The sequence below is a fragment of the Drosophila innubila genome (assembly GCF_004354385.1).
Source record: "Drosophila innubila isolate TH190305 chromosome 2L unlocalized genomic scaffold, UK_Dinn_1.0 4_B_2L, whole genome shotgun sequence".
In the NCBI taxonomy this organism is placed as follows: Eukaryota; Metazoa; Arthropoda; class Insecta; order Diptera; family Drosophilidae; genus Drosophila; species Drosophila innubila.
In genome coordinates, this window is record NW_022995372.1 from 29,442,320 (window position 1) to 29,461,786 (window position 19,467).

General features: G+C 37.4%; 13 protein-coding genes and 4 non-coding genes across 17 annotated transcripts; 7 read left to right on the forward strand and 10 right to left on the reverse strand.

Annotated features, from left to right (window-relative positions):
* The first annotated feature begins 1,797 nt into the window (after window positions 1–1,797).
* LOC117779452 (histone H4) lies at window positions 1,798–2,222 on the forward strand. The gene has a single exon (XM_034615654.1). The coding sequence runs from the start codon at window positions 1,854–1,856 to the stop codon at window positions 2,163–2,165; it is 312 nt and encodes a 103-aa protein (XP_034471545.1). The 5' UTR covers window positions 1,798–1,853; the 3' UTR covers window positions 2,166–2,222.
* A 128-nt stretch (window positions 2,223–2,350) lies between these two features.
* LOC117782456 lies at window positions 2,351–2,469 on the reverse strand. The gene has a single exon (XR_004617279.1). It is a non-coding gene; the product is annotated as a 5S ribosomal RNA (ribosomal RNA).
* Window positions 2,470–2,835: 366 nt separating this feature from the next.
* LOC117779449 (histone H2A) lies at window positions 2,836–3,313 on the reverse strand. Its single transcript, XM_034615652.1, has one exon. The coding sequence runs from the start codon at window positions 3,248–3,250 to the stop codon at window positions 2,876–2,878; it is 375 nt and encodes a 124-aa protein (XP_034471543.1). The 5' UTR covers window positions 3,251–3,313; the 3' UTR covers window positions 2,836–2,875.
* Window positions 3,314–3,431: 118 nt separating this feature from the next.
* On the forward strand, window positions 3,432–3,898 carry LOC117779450 (histone H2B-like). The gene is given in 2 exon segments (XM_034615653.1): window positions 3,432–3,708; window positions 3,710–3,898. Coding segments are annotated over 2 exon segments (372 nt in total). The 5' UTR covers window positions 3,432–3,507; the 3' UTR covers window positions 3,881–3,898.
* Window positions 3,899–4,458: 560 nt separating this feature from the next.
* LOC117779448 (histone H1-like) lies at window positions 4,459–5,329 on the reverse strand. The gene has a single exon (XM_034615651.1). It carries the CDS (start codon window positions 5,291–5,293, stop codon window positions 4,529–4,531), a length of 765 nt encoding a protein of 254 aa, XP_034471542.1. The 5' UTR covers window positions 5,294–5,329; the 3' UTR covers window positions 4,459–4,528.
* Window positions 5,330–7,432: 2,103 nt separating this feature from the next.
* Window positions 7,433–7,834, forward strand: LOC117779453 (histone H4). Its single transcript, XM_034615655.1, has one exon. It carries the CDS (start codon window positions 7,466–7,468, stop codon window positions 7,775–7,777), a length of 312 nt encoding a protein of 103 aa, XP_034471546.1. The 5' UTR covers window positions 7,433–7,465; the 3' UTR covers window positions 7,778–7,834.
* A 127-nt stretch (window positions 7,835–7,961) lies between these two features.
* LOC117782410 lies at window positions 7,962–8,080 on the reverse strand. Its single transcript, XR_004617247.1, has one exon. It is a non-coding gene; the product is annotated as a 5S ribosomal RNA (ribosomal RNA).
* Window positions 8,081–8,414: 334 nt separating this feature from the next.
* On the reverse strand, window positions 8,415–8,925 carry LOC117794529 (histone H2A). The gene has a single exon (XM_034635170.1). The coding sequence runs from the start codon at window positions 8,860–8,862 to the stop codon at window positions 8,488–8,490; it is 375 nt and encodes a 124-aa protein (XP_034491061.1). The 5' UTR covers window positions 8,863–8,925; the 3' UTR covers window positions 8,415–8,487.
* A 119-nt stretch (window positions 8,926–9,044) lies between these two features.
* On the forward strand, window positions 9,045–9,548 carry LOC117794530 (histone H2B). The gene has a single exon (XM_034635171.1). The coding sequence runs from the start codon at window positions 9,120–9,122 to the stop codon at window positions 9,489–9,491; it is 372 nt and encodes a 123-aa protein (XP_034491062.1). The 5' UTR covers window positions 9,045–9,119; the 3' UTR covers window positions 9,492–9,548.
* A 521-nt stretch (window positions 9,549–10,069) lies between these two features.
* On the reverse strand, window positions 10,070–10,939 carry LOC117794528 (histone H1-like). Its single transcript, XM_034635169.1, has one exon. The coding sequence runs from the start codon at window positions 10,902–10,904 to the stop codon at window positions 10,140–10,142; it is 765 nt and encodes a 254-aa protein (XP_034491060.1). The 5' UTR covers window positions 10,905–10,939; the 3' UTR covers window positions 10,070–10,139.
* Window positions 10,940–13,002: 2,063 nt separating this feature from the next.
* On the forward strand, window positions 13,003–13,427 carry LOC117794485 (histone H4). The gene has a single exon (XM_034635102.1). It carries the CDS (start codon window positions 13,059–13,061, stop codon window positions 13,368–13,370), a length of 312 nt encoding a protein of 103 aa, XP_034490993.1. The 5' UTR covers window positions 13,003–13,058; the 3' UTR covers window positions 13,371–13,427.
* A 128-nt stretch (window positions 13,428–13,555) lies between these two features.
* LOC117782413 lies at window positions 13,556–13,674 on the reverse strand. Its single transcript, XR_004617249.1, has one exon. It is a non-coding gene; the product is annotated as a 5S ribosomal RNA (ribosomal RNA).
* A 342-nt stretch (window positions 13,675–14,016) lies between these two features.
* On the reverse strand, window positions 14,017–14,518 carry LOC117794483 (histone H2A). Its single transcript, XM_034635099.1, has one exon. The coding sequence runs from the start codon at window positions 14,454–14,456 to the stop codon at window positions 14,082–14,084; it is 375 nt and encodes a 124-aa protein (XP_034490990.1). The 5' UTR covers window positions 14,457–14,518; the 3' UTR covers window positions 14,017–14,081.
* Window positions 14,519–14,638: 120 nt separating this feature from the next.
* LOC117794484 (histone H2B-like) lies at window positions 14,639–15,143 on the forward strand. Its single transcript, XM_034635101.1, is given in 2 exon segments — window positions 14,639–14,914; window positions 14,916–15,143. Coding segments are annotated over 2 exon segments (372 nt in total). The 5' UTR covers window positions 14,639–14,713; the 3' UTR covers window positions 15,087–15,143.
* A 521-nt stretch (window positions 15,144–15,664) lies between these two features.
* LOC117794482 (histone H1-like) lies at window positions 15,665–16,535 on the reverse strand. Its single transcript, XM_034635098.1, has one exon. It carries the CDS (start codon window positions 16,497–16,499, stop codon window positions 15,735–15,737), a length of 765 nt encoding a protein of 254 aa, XP_034490989.1. The 5' UTR covers window positions 16,500–16,535; the 3' UTR covers window positions 15,665–15,734.
* A 2,081-nt stretch (window positions 16,536–18,616) lies between these two features.
* On the forward strand, window positions 18,617–19,041 carry LOC117794486 (histone H4). The gene has a single exon (XM_034635103.1). The coding sequence runs from the start codon at window positions 18,673–18,675 to the stop codon at window positions 18,982–18,984; it is 312 nt and encodes a 103-aa protein (XP_034490994.1). The 5' UTR covers window positions 18,617–18,672; the 3' UTR covers window positions 18,985–19,041.
* Window positions 19,042–19,169: 128 nt separating this feature from the next.
* On the reverse strand, window positions 19,170–19,288 carry LOC117782414. Its single transcript, XR_004617250.1, has one exon. It is a non-coding gene; the product is annotated as a 5S ribosomal RNA (ribosomal RNA).
* Between the last annotated feature and the right edge of the window lie 179 nt (window positions 19,289–19,467).

Genomic DNA, 19,467 nt, shown 5'->3' on the forward strand with positions numbered 1-19,467 from the left:
TAACTATGTGTCATCGTAAAACAAATTGTGGCATAAAAACATATTTATTAAATATAAATAGAATAAAATAGTAATAACTTTTATTGAATATATATACCTTGAACAATTCTTATTCAAAATATAGCCATTAATTTGAATATAACCAACGATTTTTTTTGCAAATATGTTTTAAACATGACCATCTACTGTTAAAATCAAGCAAACTCGGGAGTGCAAGTAGCAATAGAAAAATGGATCGGAAAAATATAAAATAATATAAAACAATAATTTTTTTTCAGTATTATAAAAAAATCTATTTGTTATTTAAATTAAATTCATTTTCTTTTTCATTTTAACCAATTATATAGATAAAACGACAATTTAAGTATGCGCAGTGTACATACCATGGCCATTAGTGGTGAACAACGCAGCATAAGAAATCGAAAAAGTAAAAATATAAATAAAATTCAAAGTATAATAACAATGGTGTTTTAAAAAACATATTACTTAGAATATATTACATATAGCTGTATGTAACTAAATTCATTCCATGTTTAAGTATTTGTATTGTATATACCAAATCAGCATTACGATTGGTAGCAAACAAAACAACATCAGAAATTGTCAATGTGAGATTATCATTTAAAAAACGATTCACTTAGATTGGATATGCAACCTTAAATAATTTCAAAAATATACATTTTTGCTATGTGAATAAAACTACCATTTAAGTAAACCATACGCTTTGTATAGGCAAGAAATAAATATTTATCAACGTATTATGGCAAATATAATTACTTACTAATTTAAGTTGCTTAAAAATATTTTTCAAATTATAAACTACACTCTACAGAATACTTGAACATTAAGACATGTCATGTAAAAAAAGCAATTTGAATAGCAACAAACTAAATATATCTTATTAAAATACATATATAATATTAAATATGTATACAGATAATTAACTATTTTGCTTGTATGCAAAAACTATTATTCAATATGAATGAATCAGGTCATCGTAATTTACAATCGCTTAAATAAAAAAATTTATTTGTAGAAAACCTATTGATTTAAAATTTAATTATGAAAACATAAAACTTCTTTGATAAATAAATTTGTGGTCCTGAAAAGGACCGATTTGTTTTGTTATTTTTACTTAAGCAAAGCTCAACTTAAGCGCGCTCGCCACGAATACGTCTGGCCAATTGGATGTCCTTGGGCATAATAGTGACACGCTTGGCATGGATAGCACACAAGTTTGTGTCTTCGAAGAGGCCAACCAGGTAGGCTTCACTAGCTTCCTGCAAAGCCATTACAGCAGAGCTTTGGAAACGTAGATCGGTCTTAAAGTCCTGAGCAATTTCACGTACTAAACGCTGGAACGGGAGCTTGCGAATGAGCAACTCAGTGCTCTTCTGATACCGACGGATTTCACGAAGGGCCACAGTTCCGGGGCGATAACGATGAGGCTTCTTCACACCACCGGTGGCTGGAGCACTCTTACGTGCCGCCTTGGTAGCCAGCTGCTTGCGAGGCGCCTTGCCTCCGGTCGATTTACGAGCTGTCTGCTTAGTACGAGCCATTTTTCCTTCACAATTTTTACTTTACACAGTCACTGTTGAAAACACAATAAGCGAGCAAGCGACTTGGTGCCTCATTTATATAGAAAAATGGTGGTGGGTTAGAAAGAGAGCGAAACATTCGCTCTCGCTGACGTTTCGTTTTACGAGGGTAGTGTGCGAGCAGGATGCAAGTGCTGCTCACTCACTCTTGTTTTCCTCTCTTTTGGTATAAATAGAAGCGATTGGCTCAGTTAAAGCATTAGTGTCTTTGTGACTTTCGTGCAGTGAAAACCAAAAAACTAAAAGTGAAAAATGACTGGTCGCGGTAAAGGTGGCAAAGGCTTGGGTAAAGGCGGCGCCAAGCGTCATCGCAAAGTGTTGCGTGATAACATCCAGGGCATCACGAAGCCAGCTATCCGCCGTTTAGCTCGCCGTGGCGGTGTGAAGCGCATCTCTGGTCTTATTTATGAAGAAACTCGTGGTGTGCTGAAGGTTTTCTTGGAAAATGTTATCCGTGATGCTGTCACATACACCGAACACGCCAAGAGGAAGACAGTCACAGCCATGGATGTTGTCTATGCTCTGAAGAGGCAAGGCCGCACTCTGTACGGTTTTGGCGGCTAGAAACCTTTGTACTACGAAATACAAACAATCATACCAATCGGTCCTTTTCAGGACCACCAAAACATACTTCAAAAGAGAAAAAATTACTCAATTAAATTTATATTTTTATTTTCATTTGAATTTAATAAAAAAAAAAAAAAATTTGTTATTCTTGAATTTAAAAAAAGAAAAAAGAAGACGTAGTATGCCAACAACACGCGGTGTTCCCAAGCGGTCCCCCATCTAAGTACTAACCGCGCCCGACGCTGCTTAATTTCGGTGATCGGACGAGAACCGATGTATTCAACGTGGTATGGTCGTTGGCGAGTTCACTACGACTAAAGATTACTTTAGTTTCACTTAAATTCATGAAAAAATGTTAATAATAGTGTATGTAAAAGAATCTATTCTTGGATTTATATATTTATTTAACGAAACTGTACTATTTTTTACTGACCTCTGATGCCAGTAACATTATGTCTTGCAATGTGTACTTTTCCATTGCCTCAGGTAGAATTGAATGTATACACAGGTACGAAATGAAAATGGTGACCCCAGCCCTTGCAATATATTAATTACTACGATACTGTACTAAGAATTTTTCTACACCGCTTATTAAAACAATAGGATACTCAATTCAAAATCAGTCTCTTTTTTCGAAAATTTGGTCGTCCTGAAAAGGACGTTTGGGTTTTGGTTGATTTATGTACACGATATTAGTTGCTTGTAATTTATGCCTTCTTCTCGGTCTTCTTGGGCAAAAGCACTGCCTGGATATTAGGCAAAACACCGCCCTGGGCAATGGTGACGCCAGAAAGAAGTTTGTTCAACTCCTCGTCGTTGCGGATGGCCAGTTGCAGATGACGGGGGATAATCCTAGTTTTCTTGTTGTCACGCGCTGCATTACCAGCCAACTCCAAGACTTCAGCGGCCAAGTACTCCATAACGGCAGCCAAGTACACAGGAGCGCCGGCACCAACACGCTCGGCATAGTTGCCCTTGCGAAGCAGACGGTGAATACGGCCAACGGGGAACTGAAGACCAGCGCGGTTGGAACGCGACTTTGCCTTTCCCTTCACTTTTCCACCTTTACCACGACCAGACATTTTTCTATACTATATTTTTATTTCACTGTTTCACTGCAAACACACAAATATCGAATGTTGCTGGCAGCCTCAAGTGTTGCTACATTTATACTTTTTCCAGTTACCTACTTGCTCAGTTAGGGGATGACAGCTGGCAGCTGACAAACCAGTTTCTCAACATGAAAGCGTTGCTATAACAAAAGTATAAATGTGAAGCACATCAGCGTGGTAGGTTAACATTTTGTGAAGTGAATTTAAAGTGAATACTAAGTGAAAATATGCCCCCTAAGACTAGTGGAAAGGCAGCCAAAAAGGCTGGCAAGGCTCAGAAGAACATTACCAAGAACGATAAGAAGAAGAAGCGCAAGAGGAAGGAAAGCTATGCCATCTACATTTACAAAGTGCTCAAGCAGGTCCATCCCGACACTGGCATCTCATCCAAGGCAATGAGTATCATGAACAGCTTTGTGAACGACATTTTTTGAGCGCATTGCTGCCGAGGCCTCCCGTTTGGCCCACTACAACAAGCGCTCCACCATCACCAGTCGGGAAATCCAAACCGCTGTCCGCCTTTTGCTGCCCGGAGAATTGGCCAAGCACGCTGTCAGTGAGGGAACCAAGGCTGTCACCAAGTATACAAGCTCTAAGTAAATTTCATTGGAAATTTTACTGCAACCTAAACTAAAAGGCCCTTTTCAGGGCCACAAATTACATGCGCAAAGAATTTAAATTTTCGATATTAAATCATTAAAAATAATATATCTACCGTTAAAGATAATGGTTGAATTTTACGATCAACTCGCACCTAATAAATAAGTAGACATGTAGAATTATTGTATTATTTTGTTTTTATTTGTATTAGCTTTTATTTATTTAACGTCAACTAAAACCAGTCGACGGACAGTAAAGTAATTAAAACAAAATTTAAAAAATAAAAATTAAATAATTAAATTGAACAGTTAAATTATAAGACTTATACTCGATTTAATATATTGACTTAATATTTAAAAATTTACCTAAAACGGCATTGTGAATCATCTATTCTTTAATTCTATAGCGATATTGAAGCATCTTCAGGCTTAGAATTTGAATTAGTATTTGAAGTTTCGTTGCAGAAATACAAATTGTGAATAAGTTATTCTGTTCTGTCATTGTTTTCTTCGCTTGACACAACACATATAAAATACATTATTTGAAAATTTCTTCTCTTTTAGAATAAGTTTTGTAGCCCTGAAAAGGGCTTTGATAAAAAACAAATCTCATAACTTTGAAATTTGCGCACTAATAGTCTTAGGGCTCTTATTTCTTGGCTGCTTTTGGCTTCTTGACAGCAGAAGCAGCTTTCTTTGGCGCTGAAGCCGACGCTGCCTTTTTAGGCTTAGGCTTAGCACTTGTGGTCTTGGGCTTTGGTGCCTTTGGCTTTGCTGCACTCGACTTGGCCTTTGCTGTTGTAGGTTTCGCCTTGACGGTACCAGTTTTCTTCGCATCCTTAGCCTTGGCCTTCTCCGCTTTCTTTTTCTCAGCGGTCTTTTTGGTTGCTACAGCTACAGCCTTTGATGATTTCTTATCAGCGGATCCAGTTGCTTTCTTGGGGCTAGCAGTTTTCTTCTTCTTAGCTGCTGCTGATGCAGTTGTGGCAGCCACCTTCTTAGTTTTCTTCTCTACAGAGGATGCGGCAGCTTTTGGCTTGGGCTCTTTTTTGGCAGATGCAGACAATTTAAATGAACCAGATGCACCCTTGCCTTTTGCTTGGATCAGTTTTCCATTGGCAACCGCATTCTTCAAGTACTTCTTGATGAATGGTGCTAGCTTCTGGGCATCGCATTTGTATGTGGCACTGATATATTTCTTGATTGCCATGAGCGATGAACCACCACGTTCCTTCAAGTTCAGGATCGATGCGTCCACCATTATCTGAGTTGGAGGATGTAATGGTGGAGCCGTCGTCTTTTTTGCCTTCGATGCGGATGCTGTTGCCGCCTTTTTGGTGGCCACCTTCTTCTCTGCTGCGGCTGGTGGTGCTGCCACAGGGGATGCGGATGCTGCAACTACGGACTCCGACATTGTTCACCTTATTTTTCACAGTATTTCACAGTATAAAACGTTTTAGCTCTTAAAATTTAACCAAACGAAACTCAAAATTAAGAGACCCGATTACGTGAGAATCGAGTAGAAGGGCCGTAGGAGAATGTTTTCAGCATTGAACGCTTGCGACTAATAAGTTTGCCATTAAGCTATTATTAATTTAACATTTAAAAGAGTTTGTAGTTCTATACTTAAGTAGTAATTTATTTGAATATTTTGTTAAATATTTAAACAACAAAATGTAATTTAGTTTATATTGCTATTATCATTCACTGCGGTCAAATAACGACGTCAAAACTAACTATGTGTCATCGTAAAACAAATTGTGGCATAAAAACATATTTATTAAATATAAATAGAATAAAATAGTAATAACTTTTATTGAATATATATACCTTGAACAATTCTTATTCAAAATATAGCCATTAATTTGAATATAACCAACGATTTTTTTTGCAAATATGTTTTAAACATGACCATCTACTGTTAAAATCAAGCAAACTCGGAGTGCAAGTAGCAATAGAAAAATGGATCGGAAAAATATAAAATAATATAAAACAATAATTTTTTTTCAGTATTATAAAAAAATCTATTTGTTATTTAAATTAAATTCATTTTCTTTTTCATTTTAACCAATTATATAGATAAAACGACAATTTAAGTATGCGCAGTGTACATACCATGGCCATTAGTGGTGAACAACGCAGCATAAGAAATCGAAAAAGTAAAAATATAAATAAAATTCAAAGTATAATAACAATGGTGTTTTAAAAAACATATTACTTAGAATATATTACATATAGCTGTATGTAACTAAATTCATTCCATGTTTAAGTATTTGTATTGTATATACCAAATCAGCATTACGATTGGTAGCAAACAAAACAACATCAGAAATTGTCAATGTGAGATTATCATTTAAAAAACGATTCACTTAGATTGGATATACAACCTAAAATAATTTCAAAAATATACATTTTTGCTATGTGAATAAAACTACCATTTAAGTAAACCATACGCTTTGTATAGGCAAGAAATAAATATTTATCAACGTATTATGGCAAATATAATTACTTACTAATTTAAGTTGCTTAAAAATATTTTTCAAATTATAAACTACACTCTACAGAATACTTGAACATTAAGACATGTCATGTAAAAAAAGCAATTTGAATAGCAACAAACTAAATATATCTTATTAATATACATATATAATATTAAATATGTATACAGATAATTAACTATTTTGCTTGTATGCAAAAACTATTATTCAATATGAATGAATCAGGTCATCGTAATTTACAATCGCTTAAATAAAAAAATTTATTTGTAGAAAACCTATTGATTTAAAATTTAATTATGAAAACATAAAACTTCTTTGATAAATAAATTTGTGGTCCTGAAAAGGACCGATTTGTTTTGTTATTTTTTCTTAAGCAAAGCTCAACTTAAGCGCGCTCGCCACGAATACGTCTGGCCAATTGGATGTCCTTGGGCATAATAGTGACACGCTTGGCATGGATAGCACACAAGTTTGTGTCTTCGAAGAGGCCAACCAGGTAGGCTTCACTAGCTTCCTGCAAAGCCATTACAGCAGAGCTTTGGAAACGTAGATCGGTCTTAAAGTCCTGAGCAATTTCACGTACTAAACGCTGGAACGGGAGCTTGCGAATGAGCAACTCAGTGCTCTTCTGATACCGACGGATTTCACGAAGGGCCACAGTTCCGGGGCGATAACGATGAGGCTTCTTCACACCACCGGTGGCTGGAGCACTCTTACGTGCCGCCTTGGTAGCCAGCTGCTTGCGAGGCGCCTTGCCTCCGGTCGATTTACGAGCTGTCTGCTTAGTACGAGCCATTTTTCCTTCACAATTTTTACTTTACACAGTCACTGTTGAAAACACAATAAGCGAGCAAGCGACTTGGTGCCTCATTTATATAGAAAAATGGTGGTGGGTTAGAAAGAGAGCGAAACATTCGCTCTCGCTGACGTTTCGTTTTACGAGGGTAGTGTGCGAGCAGGATGCAAGTGCTGCTCACTCACTCTTGTTTTCCTCTCTTTTGGTATAAATAGAAGCGATTGGCTCAGTTAAAGCATTAGTGTCTTTGTGACTTTCGTGCAGTGAAAACCAAAAAAACTAAAAGTGAAAAATGACTGGTCGCGGTAAAGGTGGCAAAGGCTTGGGTAAAGGCGGCGCCAAGCGTCATCGCAAAGTGTTGCGTGATAACATCCAGGGCATCACGAAGCCAGCTATCCGCCGTTTAGCTCGCCGTGGCGGTGTGAAGCGCATCTCTGGTCTTATTTATGAAGAAACTCGTGGTGTGCTGAAGGTTTTCTTGGAAAATGTTATCCGTGATGCTGTCACATACACCGAACACGCCAAGAGGAAGACAGTCACAGCCATGGATGTTGTCTATGCTCTGAAGAGGCAAGGCCGCACTCTGTACGGTTTTGGCGGCTAGAAACCTTTGTACTACGAAATACAAACAATCATACCAATCGGTCCTTTTCAGGACCACCAAAACATACTTCAAAGAGAAAAAATTACTCAATTAAATTTATATTTTTATTTTCATTTGAATTTAATAAAAAAAAAAAAAAATTTGTTATTCTTGAATTTAAAAAAAGAAAAAAGAAGACGTAGTATGCCAACAACACGCGGTGTTCCCAAGCGGTCCCCCATCTAAGTACTAACCGCGCCCGACGCTGCTTAATTTCGGTGATCGGACGAGAACCGATGTATTCAACGTGGTATGGTCGTTGGCGAGTTCACTACGACTAAAGATTACTTTAGTTTCACTTAAATTCATGAAAAAATGTTAATAATAGTGTATGTAAAAGAATCTATTCTTGGATTTATATATTTATTTAACGAAACTGTACTATTTTTTACTGACCTCTGATGCCAGTAACATTATGTCTTGCAATGTGTACTTTTCCATTGCCTCAGGTAGAATTGAATGTATACACAGGTACGAAATGAAAATGGTGACCCCAGCCCTTGCAATATATTAATTACTACGATACTGTACTAAGAATTTTTCTACACCGCTTATTAAAACAATAGGATACTCAATTCAAAATCAGTCTCTTTTTTCGAAAATTTGGTCGTCCTGAAAAGGACGTTTGGGTTTTTGGTTGATTTATGTACACGATATTAGTTGCTTGTAATTTATGCCTTCTTCTCGGTCTTCTTGGGCAAAAGCACTGCCTGGATATTAGGCAAAACACCGCCCTGGGCAATGGTGACGCCAGAAAGAAGTTTGTTCAACTCCTCGTCGTTGCGGATGGCCAGTTGCAGATGACGGGGGATAATCCTAGTTTTCTTGTTGTCACGCGCTGCATTACCAGCCAACTCCAAGACTTCAGCGGCCAAGTACTCCATAACGGCAGCCAAGTACACAGGAGCGCCGGCACCAACACGCTCGGCATAGTTGCCCTTGCGAAGCAGACGGTGAATACGGCCAACGGGGAACTGAAGACCAGCGCGGTTGGAACGCGACTTTGCCTTTCCCTTCACTTTTCCACCTTTACCACGACCAGACATTTTTCTATACTATATTTTTATTTCACTGTTTCACTGCAAACACACAAATATCGAATGTTGCTGGCAGCCTCAAGTGTTGCTACATTTATACTTTTTCCAGTTACCTACTTGCTCAGTTAGGGGATGACAGCTGGCAGCTGACAAACCAGTTTCTCAACATGAAAGCGTTGCTATAACAAAAGTATAAATGTGAAGCACATCAGCGTGGTAGGTTAACATTTTGTGAAGTGAATTTAAAGTGAATACTAAGTGAAAATATGCCCCCTAAGACTAGTGGAAAGGCAGCCAAAAAGGCTGGCAAGGCTCAGAAGAACATTACCAAGAACGATAAGAAGAAGAAGCGCAAGAGGAAGGAAAGCTATGCCATCTACATTTACAAAGTGCTCAAGCAGGTCCATCCCGACACTGGCATCTCATCCAAGGCAATGAGTATCATGAACAGCTTTGTGAACGACATTTTTGAGCGCATTGCTGCCGAGGCCTCCCGTTTGGCCCACTACAACAAGCGCTCCACCATCACCAGTCGGGAAATCCAAACCGCTGTCCGCCTTTTGCTGCCCGGAGAATTGGCCAAGCACGCTGTCAGTGAGGGAACCAAGGCTGTCACCAAGTATACAAGCTCTAAGTAAATTTCATTGGAAATTTTATTGCAACCTAAACTAAAAGGCCCTTTTCAGGGCCACAAATTACATGCGCAAAGAATTTAAATTTTCGATATTAAATCATTAAAAATAATATATCTACCGTTAAAGATAATGGTTGAATTTTACGATCAACTCGCACCTAATAAATAAGTAGACATGTAGAATTATTGTATTATTTTGTTTTTATTTGTATTAGCTTTTATTTATTTAACGTCGACTAAAACCAGTCGACGGACAGTAAAGTAATTAAAACAAAATTTAAAAAATAAAAATTAAATAATTAAAATGAACAGTTAAATTATAAGACTTATACTCGATTTAATATATTGACTTAATATTTAAAAATTTACCTAAAACGGCATTGTGAATCATCTATTCTTTAATTCTATAGCGATATTAAAGCATCTTCAGGCTTAGAATTTGAATTAGTATTTGAAGTTTCGTTGCAGAAATACAAATTGTGAATAAGTTATTCTGTTCTGTCATTGTTTTCTTCGCTTGACACAACACATATAAAATACATTATTTGAAAATTTCTTCTCTTTTAGAATAAGTTTTGTAGCCCTGAAAAGGGCTTTGATAAAAAACAAATCTCATAACTTTGAAATTTGCGCACTAATAGTCTTAGGGCTCTTATTTCTTGGCTGCTTTTGGCTTCTTGACAGCAGAAGCAGCTTTCTTTGGCGCTGAAGCCGACGCTGCCTTTTTAGGCTTAGGCTTAGCACTTGTGGTCTTGGGCTTTGGTGCCTTTGGCTTTGCTGCACTCGACTTGGCCTTTGCTGTTGTAGGTTTCGCCTTGACGGTACCAGTTTTCTTCGCATCCTTAGCCTTGGCCTTCTCCGCTTTCTTTTTCTCAGCGGTCTTTTTGGTTGCTACAGCTACAGCCTTTGATGATTTCTTATCAGCGGATCCAGTTGCTTTCTTGGGGCTAGCAGTTTTCTTCTTCTTAGCTGCTGCTGATGCAGTTGTGGCAGCCACCTTCTTAGTTTTCTTCTCTACAGAGGATGCGGCAGCTTTTGGCTTGGGCTCTTTTTTGGCAGATGCAGACAATTTAAATGAACCAGATGCACCCTTGCCTTTTGCTTGGATCAGTTTTCCATTGGCAACCGCATTCTTCAAGTACTTCTTGATGAATGGTGCTAGCTTCTGGGCATCGCATTTGTATGTGGCACTGATATATTTCTTGATTGCCATGAGCGATGAACCACCACGTTCCTTCAAGTTCAGGATCGATGCGTCCACCATTATCTGAGTTGGAGGATGTAATGGTGGAGCCGTCGTCTTTTTTGCCTTCGATGCGGATGCTGTTGCCGCCTTTTTGGTGGCCACCTTCTTCTCTGCTGCGGCTGGTGGTGCTGCCACAGGGGATGCGGATGCTGCAACTACGGACTCCGACATTGTTCACCTTATTTTTCACAGTATTTCACAGTATAAAACGTTTTAGCTCTTAAAATTTAACCAAACGAAACTCAAAATTAAGAGACCCGATTACGTGAGAATCGAGTAGAAGGGCCGTAGGAGAATGTTTTCAGCATTGAACGCTTGCGACTAATAAGTTTGCCATTAAGCTATTATTAATTTAACATTTAAAAGAGTTTGTAGTTCTATACTTAAGTAGTAATTTATTTGAATATTTTGTTAAATATTTAAACAACAAAATGTAATTTAGTTTATATTGCTATTATCATTCACTGCGGTCAAATAACGACGTCAAAACTAACTATGTGTCATCGTAAAACAAATTGTGGCATAAAAACATATTTATTAAATATAAATAGAATAAAATAGTAATAACTTTTATTGAATATATATACCTTGAACAATTCTTATTCAAAATATAGCCATTAATTTGAATATAACCAACGATTTTTTTTGCAAATATGTTTTAAACATGACCATCTACTGTTAAAATCAAGCAAACTCGGAGTGCAAGTAGCAATAGAAAAATAGATCGGAAAAATATAAAATAATATAAAACAATAATTTTTTTTCAGTATTATAAAAAAATCTATTTGTTATTTCAATTAAATTCATTTTCTTTTTCATTCACACCAATTATATAAATAAAACGACAATTTAAGTATGCGCAGTGTACATACCATGGCCATTAGTGGTGAACAACGCAGCATAAGAAATCGAAAAAGTAAAAATATAAATAAAATTCAAAGTATAATAACAATGGTGTTTTAAAAAACATATTACTTAGAATATATAACTAAATTCATTCCATGTTTAAGTATTTGTATTGTATATACCAAATCAGCATTACGATTGGTAGCAAACAAAACAACATCAGAAATTGTCAATGTGAGATTATCATTTAAAAAACGATTCACTTAGATTGGATATACAACCAAAAATAATTTCAAAAATATACATTTTTGCTATGTGAATAAAACTACCATTTAAGTAAACCATACGCTTTGTATAGGCAAGAAATCAATATTTATCAACGTATTATGGCAAATATAATTACTTACTAATTTAAGTTGCTTAAAAGTATTTTTCAAATTATAAACTACACTCAACAGAATACTTGAACATTAAGACATGTCATGTAAAAAAAGCAATTTGAATAGCAACAAACTAAATATATCTTATTAATATACATATATAATATTAAATATGTATACAGATAATTAACTATTTTGCTTGTATGCAAAAACTATTATTCAATATGAATGAATCAGGTCATCGTAATTTACAATCGCTTAAATAAAAAAATTTATTTGTAGAAAACCTATTGATTTAAAATTTAATTATGAAAACATAAAACTTCTTTGATAAATAAATTTGTGGTCCTGAAAAGGACCGATTTGTTTTGTTATTTTTACTTAAGCAAAGCTCAACTTAAGCGCGCTCGCCACGAATACGTCTGGCCAATTGGATGTCCTTGGGCATAATAGTGACACGCTTGGCATGGATAGCACACAAGTTTGTGTCTTCGAAGAGGCCAACCAGGTAGGCTTCACTAGCTTCCTGCAAAGCCATTACAGCAGAGCTTTGGAAACGTAGATCGGTCTTAAAGTCCTGAGCAATTTCACGTACTAAACGCTGGAACGGGAGCTTGCGAATGAGCAACTCAGTGCTCTTCTGATACCGACGGATTTCACGAAGGGCCACAGTTCCGGGGCGATAACGATGAGGCTTCTTCACACCACCGGTGGCTGGAGCACTCTTACGTGCCGCCTTGGTAGCCAGCTGCTTGCGAGGCGCCTTGCCTCCGGTCGATTTACGAGCTGTCTGCTTAGTACGAGCCATTTTTCCTTCACAATTTTTACTTTACACAGTCACTGTTGAAAACACAATAAGCGAGCAAGCGACTTGGTGCCTCATTTATATAGAAAAATGGTGGTGGGTTAGAAAGAGAGCGAAACATTCGCTCTCGCTGACGTTTCGTTTTACGAGGGTAGTGTGCGAGCAGGATGCAAGTGCTGCTCACTCACTCTTGTTTTCCTCTCTTTTGGTATAAATAGAAGCGATTGGCTCAGTTAAAGCATTAGTGTCTTTGTGACTTTCGTGCAGTGAAAACCAAAAAACTAAAAGTGAAAAATGACTGGTCGCGGTAAAGGTGGCAAAGGCTTGGGTAAAGGCGGCGCCAAGCGTCATCGCAAAGTGTTGCGTGATAACATCCAGGGCATCACGAAGCCAGCTATCCGCCGTTTAGCTCGCCGTGGCGGTGTGAAGCGCATCTCTGGTCTTATTTATGAAGAAACTCGTGGTGTGCTGAAGGTTTTCTTGGAAAATGTTATCCGTGATGCTGTCACATACACCGAACACGCCAAGAGGAAGACAGTCACAGCCATGGATGTTGTCTATGCTCTGAAGAGGCAAGGCCGCACTCTGTACGGTTTTGGCGGCTAGAAACCTTTGTACTACGAAATACAAACAATCATACCAATCGGTCCTTTTCAGGACCACCAAAACATACTTCAAAAGAGAAAAAATTACTCAATTAAATTTATATTTTTATTTTCATTTGAATTTAATAAAAAAAAAAAAAAATTTGTTATTCTTGAATTTAAAAAAAGAAAAAAGAAGACGTAGTATGCCAACAACACGCGGTGTTCCCAAGCGGTCCCCCATCTAAGTACTAACCGCGCCCGACGCTGCTTAATTTCGGTGATCGGACGAGAACCGATGTATTCAACGTGGTATGGTCGTTGGCGAGTTCACTACGACTAAAGATTACTTTAGTTTCACTTAAATTCATGAAAAAATGTAATTAATAGTGTATGTAAAAGAATCTATTCTTGGATTTATATATTTATTTAACGAAACTGTACTATTTTTTACTGACCTCTGATGCCAGTAACATTATGTCTTGCAATGTGTACTTTTCCATTGCCTCAGGTAGAATTGAATGTATACACAGGTACGAAATGAAAATGGTGACCCCAGCCCTTGCAATATATTAACTACTACGATACTGTACTAAGAATTTTTCTACACCGCTTATTAAAACAATAGGATACTCAATTCAAAATCAGTCTCTTTTTTCGAAAATTTGGTCGTCCTGAAAAGGACGTTTGGGTTTTTGGTTGATTTATGTACACGATATTAGTTGCTTGTAATTTATGCCTTCTTCTCGGTCTTCTTGGGCAAAAGCACTGCCTGGATATTAGGCAAAACACCGCCCTGGGCAATGGTGACGCCAGAAAGAAGTTTGTTCAACTCCTCGTCGTTGCGGATGGCCAGTTGCAGATGACGGGGGATAATCCTAGTTTTCTTGTTGTCACGCGCTGCATTACCAGCCAACTCCAAGACTTCAGCGGCCAAGTACTCCATAACGGCAGCCAAGTACACAGGAGCGCCGGCACCAACACGCTCGGCATAGTTGCCCTTGCGAAGCAGACGGTGAATACGGCCAACGGGGAACTGAAGACCAGCGCGGTTGGAACGCGACTTTGCCTTTCCCTTCACTTTTCCACCTTTACCACGACCAGACATTTTTCTATACTATATTTTTATTTCACTGTTTCACTGCAAACACACAAATATCGAATGTTGCTGGCAGCCTCAAGTGTTGCTACATTTATACTTTTTCCAGTTACCTACTTGCTCAGTTAGGGGATGACAGCTGGCAGCTGACAAACCAGTTTCTCAACATGAAAGCGTTGCTATAACAAAAGTATAAATGTGAAGCACATCAGCGTGGTAGGTTAACATTTTGTGAAGTGAATTTAAAGTGAATACTAAGTGAAAATATGCCCCCTAAGACTAGTGGAAAGGCAGCCAAAAAGGCTGGCAAGGCTCAGAAGAACATTACCAAGAACGATAAGAAGAAGAAGCGCAAGAGGAAGGAAAGCTATGCCATCTACATTTACAAAGTGCTCAAGCAGGTCCATCCCGACACTGGCATCTCATCCAAGGCAATGAGTATCATGAACAGCTTTGTGAACGACATTTTTTGAGCGCATTGCTGCCGAGGCCTCCCGTTTGGCCCACTACAACAAGCGCTCCACCATCACCAGTCGGGAAATCCAAACCGCTGTCCGCCTTTTGCTGCCCGGAGAATTGGCCAAGCACGCTGTCAGTGAGGGAACCAAGGCTGTCACCAAGTATACAAGCTCTAAGTAAATTTCATTGGAAATTTTATTGCAACCTAAACTAAAAGGCCCTTTTCAGGGCCACAAATTACATGCGCAAAGAATTTAAATTTTCGATATTAAATCATTAAAAATAATATATCTACCGTTAAGGATAATGGTTGAATTTTACGATCAACTCGCACCTAATAAATAAGTAGACATGTAGAATTATTGTATTATTTTGTTTTTATTTGTATTAGCTTTTATTTATTTAACGTCGACTAAAACCAGTCGACGGACAGTAAAGTAATTAAAACAAAATTTAAAAAATAAAAATTAAATAATTAAAATGAACAGTTAAATTATAAGACTTATACTCGATTTAATATATTGACTTAATATTTAAAAATTTACCTAAAACGGCATTGTGAATCATCTATTCTTTAATTCTATAGCGATATTGAAGCATCTTCAGGCTTAGAATTTGAATTAGTATTTGAAGTTTCGTTGCAGAAATACAAATTGTGAATAAGTTATTCTGTTCTGACATTGTTTTCTTCGCTTGACACAACACAGATAAAATACATTATTTGAAAATTTCTTCTCTTTTAGAATAAGTTTTGTAGCCCTGAAAAGGGCTTTGATAAAAAACAAATCTCATAACTTTGAAATTTGCGCACTAATAGTCTTAGGGCTCTTATTTCTTGGCTGCTTTTGGCTTCTTGACAGCAGAAGCAGCTTTCTTTGGCGCTGAAGCCGACGCTGCCTTTTTAGGCTTAGGCTTAGCACTTGTGGTCTTGGGCTTTGGTGCCTTTGGCTTTGCTGCACTCGACTTGGCCTTTGCTGTTGTAGGTTTCGCCTTGACGGTACCAGTTTTCTTCGCATCCTTAGCCTTGGCCTTCTCCGCTTTCTTTTTCTCAGCGGTCTTTTTGGTTGCTACAGCTACAGCCTTTGATGATTTCTTATCAGCGGATCCAGTTGCTTTCTTGGGGCTAGCAGTTTTCTTCTTCTTAGCTGCTGCTGATGCAGTTGTGGCAGCCACCTTCTTAGTTTTCTTCTCTACAGAGGATGCGGCAGCTTTTGGCTTGGGCTCTTTTTTGGCAGATGCAGACAATTTAAATGAACCAGATGCACCCTTGCCTTTTGCTTGGATCAGTTTTCCATTGGCAACCGCATTCTTCAAGTACTTCTTGATGAATGGTGCTAGCTTCTGGGCATCGCATTTGTATGTGGCACTGATATATTTCTTGATTGCCATGAGCGATGAACCACCACGTTCCTTCAAGTTCAGGATCGATGCGTCCACCATTATCTGAGTTGGAGGATGTAATGGTGGAGCCGTCGTCTTTTTTGCCTTCGATGCGGATGCTGTTGCCGCCTTTTTGGTGGCCACCTTCTTCTCTGCTGCGGCTGGTGGTGCTGCCACAGGGGATGCGGATGCTGCAACTACGGACTCCGACATTGTTCACCTTATTTTTCACAGTATTTCACAGTATAAAACGTTTTAGCTCTTAAAATTTAACCAAACGAAACTAAAAATTAAGAGACCCGATTACGTGAGAATCGAGTAGAAGGGCCGTAGGCGAATGTTTTCAGCATTGAACGCTTGCGACTAATAAGTTTGCCATTAAGCTATTATTAATTTAACATTTAAAAGAGTTTGTAGTTCTATACTTAAGTAGTAATTTATTTGAATATTTTGTTAAATATTTAAACAACAAAATGTAATTTAGTTTATATTGCTATTATCATTCACTGCGGTCAAATAACGACGTCAAAACTAACTATGTGTCATCGTAAAACAAATTGTGGCATAAAAACATATTTATTAAATATAAATAGAATAAAATAGTAATAACTTTTATTGAATATATATACCTTGAACAATTCTTATTCAAAATATAGCCATTAATTTGAATATAACCAACGATTTTTTTTGCAAATATGTTTTAAACATGACCATCTACTGTTAAAATCAAGCAAACTCGGAGTGCAAGTAGCAATAGAAAAATGGATCGGAAAAATATAAAATAATATAAAACAATAATTTTTTTTCAGTATTATAAAAAAATCTATTTGTTATTTCAATTAAATTCATTTTCTTTTTTCATTCACACCAATTATATAAATAAAACGACAATTTAAGTATGCGCAGTGTACATACCATGGCCATTAGTGGTGAACAACGCAGCATAAGAAATCGAAAAAGTAAAAATATAAATAAAATTCAAAGTATAATAACAATGGTGTTTTAAAAAACATATTACTTAGAATATATTACATATAGCTGTATGTAACTAAATTCATTCCATGTTTAAGTATTTGTATTGTATATACCAAATCAGCATTACGATTGGTAGCAAACAAAACAACATCAGAAATTGTCAATGTGAGATTATCATTTAAAAAACGATTCACTTAGATTGGATATGCAACCTTAAATAATTTCAAAAATATACATTTTTGCTATGTGAATAAAACTACCATTTAAGTAAACCATACGCTTTGTATAGGCAAGAAATAAATATTTATCAACGTATTATGGCAAATATAATTACTTACTAATTTAAGTTGCTTAAAAATATTTTTCAAATTATAAACTACACTCTACAGAATACTTGAACATTAAGACATGTCATGTAAAAAAAGCAATTTGAATAGCAACAAACTAAATATATCTTATTAATATACATATATAATATTAAATATGTATACAGATAATTAACTATTTTGCTTGTATGCAAAAACTATTATTCAATATGAATGAATCAGGTCATCGTAATTTACAATCGCTTAAATAAAAAAATTTATTTGTAGAAAACCTATTGATTTAAAATTTAATTATGAAAACATAAAACTTCTTTGATAAATAAATTTGTGGTCCTGAAAAGGACCGATTTGTTTTGTTATTTTTACTTAAGCAAAGCTCAACTTAAGCGCGCTCGCCACGAATACGTCTGGCCAATTGGATGTCCTTGGGCATAATAGTGACACGCTTGGCATGGATAGCACACAAGTTTGTGTCTTCGAAGAGGCCAACCAGGTAGGCTTCACTAGCTTCCTGCAAAGCCATTACAGCAGAGCTTTGGAAACGTAGATCGGTCTTAAAGTCCTGAGCAATTTCACGTACTAAACGCTGGAACGGGAGCTTGCGAATGAGCAACTCAGTGCTCTTCTGATACCGACGGATTTCACGAAGGGCCACAGTTCCGGGGCGATAACGATGAGGCTTCTTCACACCACCGGTGGCTGGAGCACTCTTACGTGCCGCCTTGGTAGCCAGCTGCTTGCGAGGCGCCTTGCCTCCGGTCGATTTACGAGCTGTCTGCTTAGTACGAGCCATTTTTCCTTCACAATTTTTTACTTTACACAGTCACTGTTGAAAACACAATAAGCGAGCAAGCGACTTGGTGCCTCATTTATATAGAAAAATGGTGGTGGGTTAGAAAGAGAGCGAAACATTCGCTCTCGCTGACGTTTCGTTTTACGAGGGTAGTGTGCGAGCAGGATGCAAGTGCTGCTCACTCACTCTTGTTTTCCTCTCTTTTGGTATAAATAGAAGCGATTGGCTCAGTTAAAGCATTAGTGTCTTTGTGACTTTCGTGCAGTGAAAACCAAAAAACTAAAAGTGAAAAATGACTGGTCGCGGTAAAGGTGGCAAAGGCTTGGGTAAAGGCGGCGCCAAGCGTCATCGCAAAGTGTTGCGTGATAACATCCAGGGCATCACGAAGCCAGCTATCCGCCGTTTAGCTCGCCGTGGCGGTGTGAAGCGCATCTCTGGTCTTATTTATGAAGAAACTCGTGGTGTGCTGAAGGTTTTCTTGGAAAATGTTATCCGTGATGCTGTCACATACACCGAACACGCCAAGAGGAAGACAGTCACAGCCATGGATGTTGTCTATGCTCTGAAGAGGCAAGGCCGCACTCTGTACGGTTTTGGCGGCTAGAAACCTTTGTACTACGAAATACAAACAATCATACCAATCGGTCCTTTTCAGGACCACCAAAACATACTTCAAAAGAGAAAAAATTACTCAATTAAATTTATATTTTTATTTTCATTTGAATTTAATAAAAAAAAAAAAAAATTTGTTATTCTTGAATTTAAAAAAAGAAAAAAGAAGACGTAGTATGCCAACAACACGCGGTGTTCCCAAGCGGTCCCCCATCTAAGTACTAACCGCGCCCGACGCTGCTTAATTTCGGTGATCGGACGAGAACCGATGTATTCAACGTGGTATGGTCGTTGGCGAGTTCACTACGACTAAAGATTACTTTAGTTTCACTTAAATTCATGAAAAAATGTTAATAATAGTGTATGTAAAAGAATCTATTCTTGGATTTATATATTTATTTAACGAAACTGTACTATTTTTTACTGACCTCTGATGCCAGTAACATTATGTCTTGCAATGTGTACTTTTCCATTG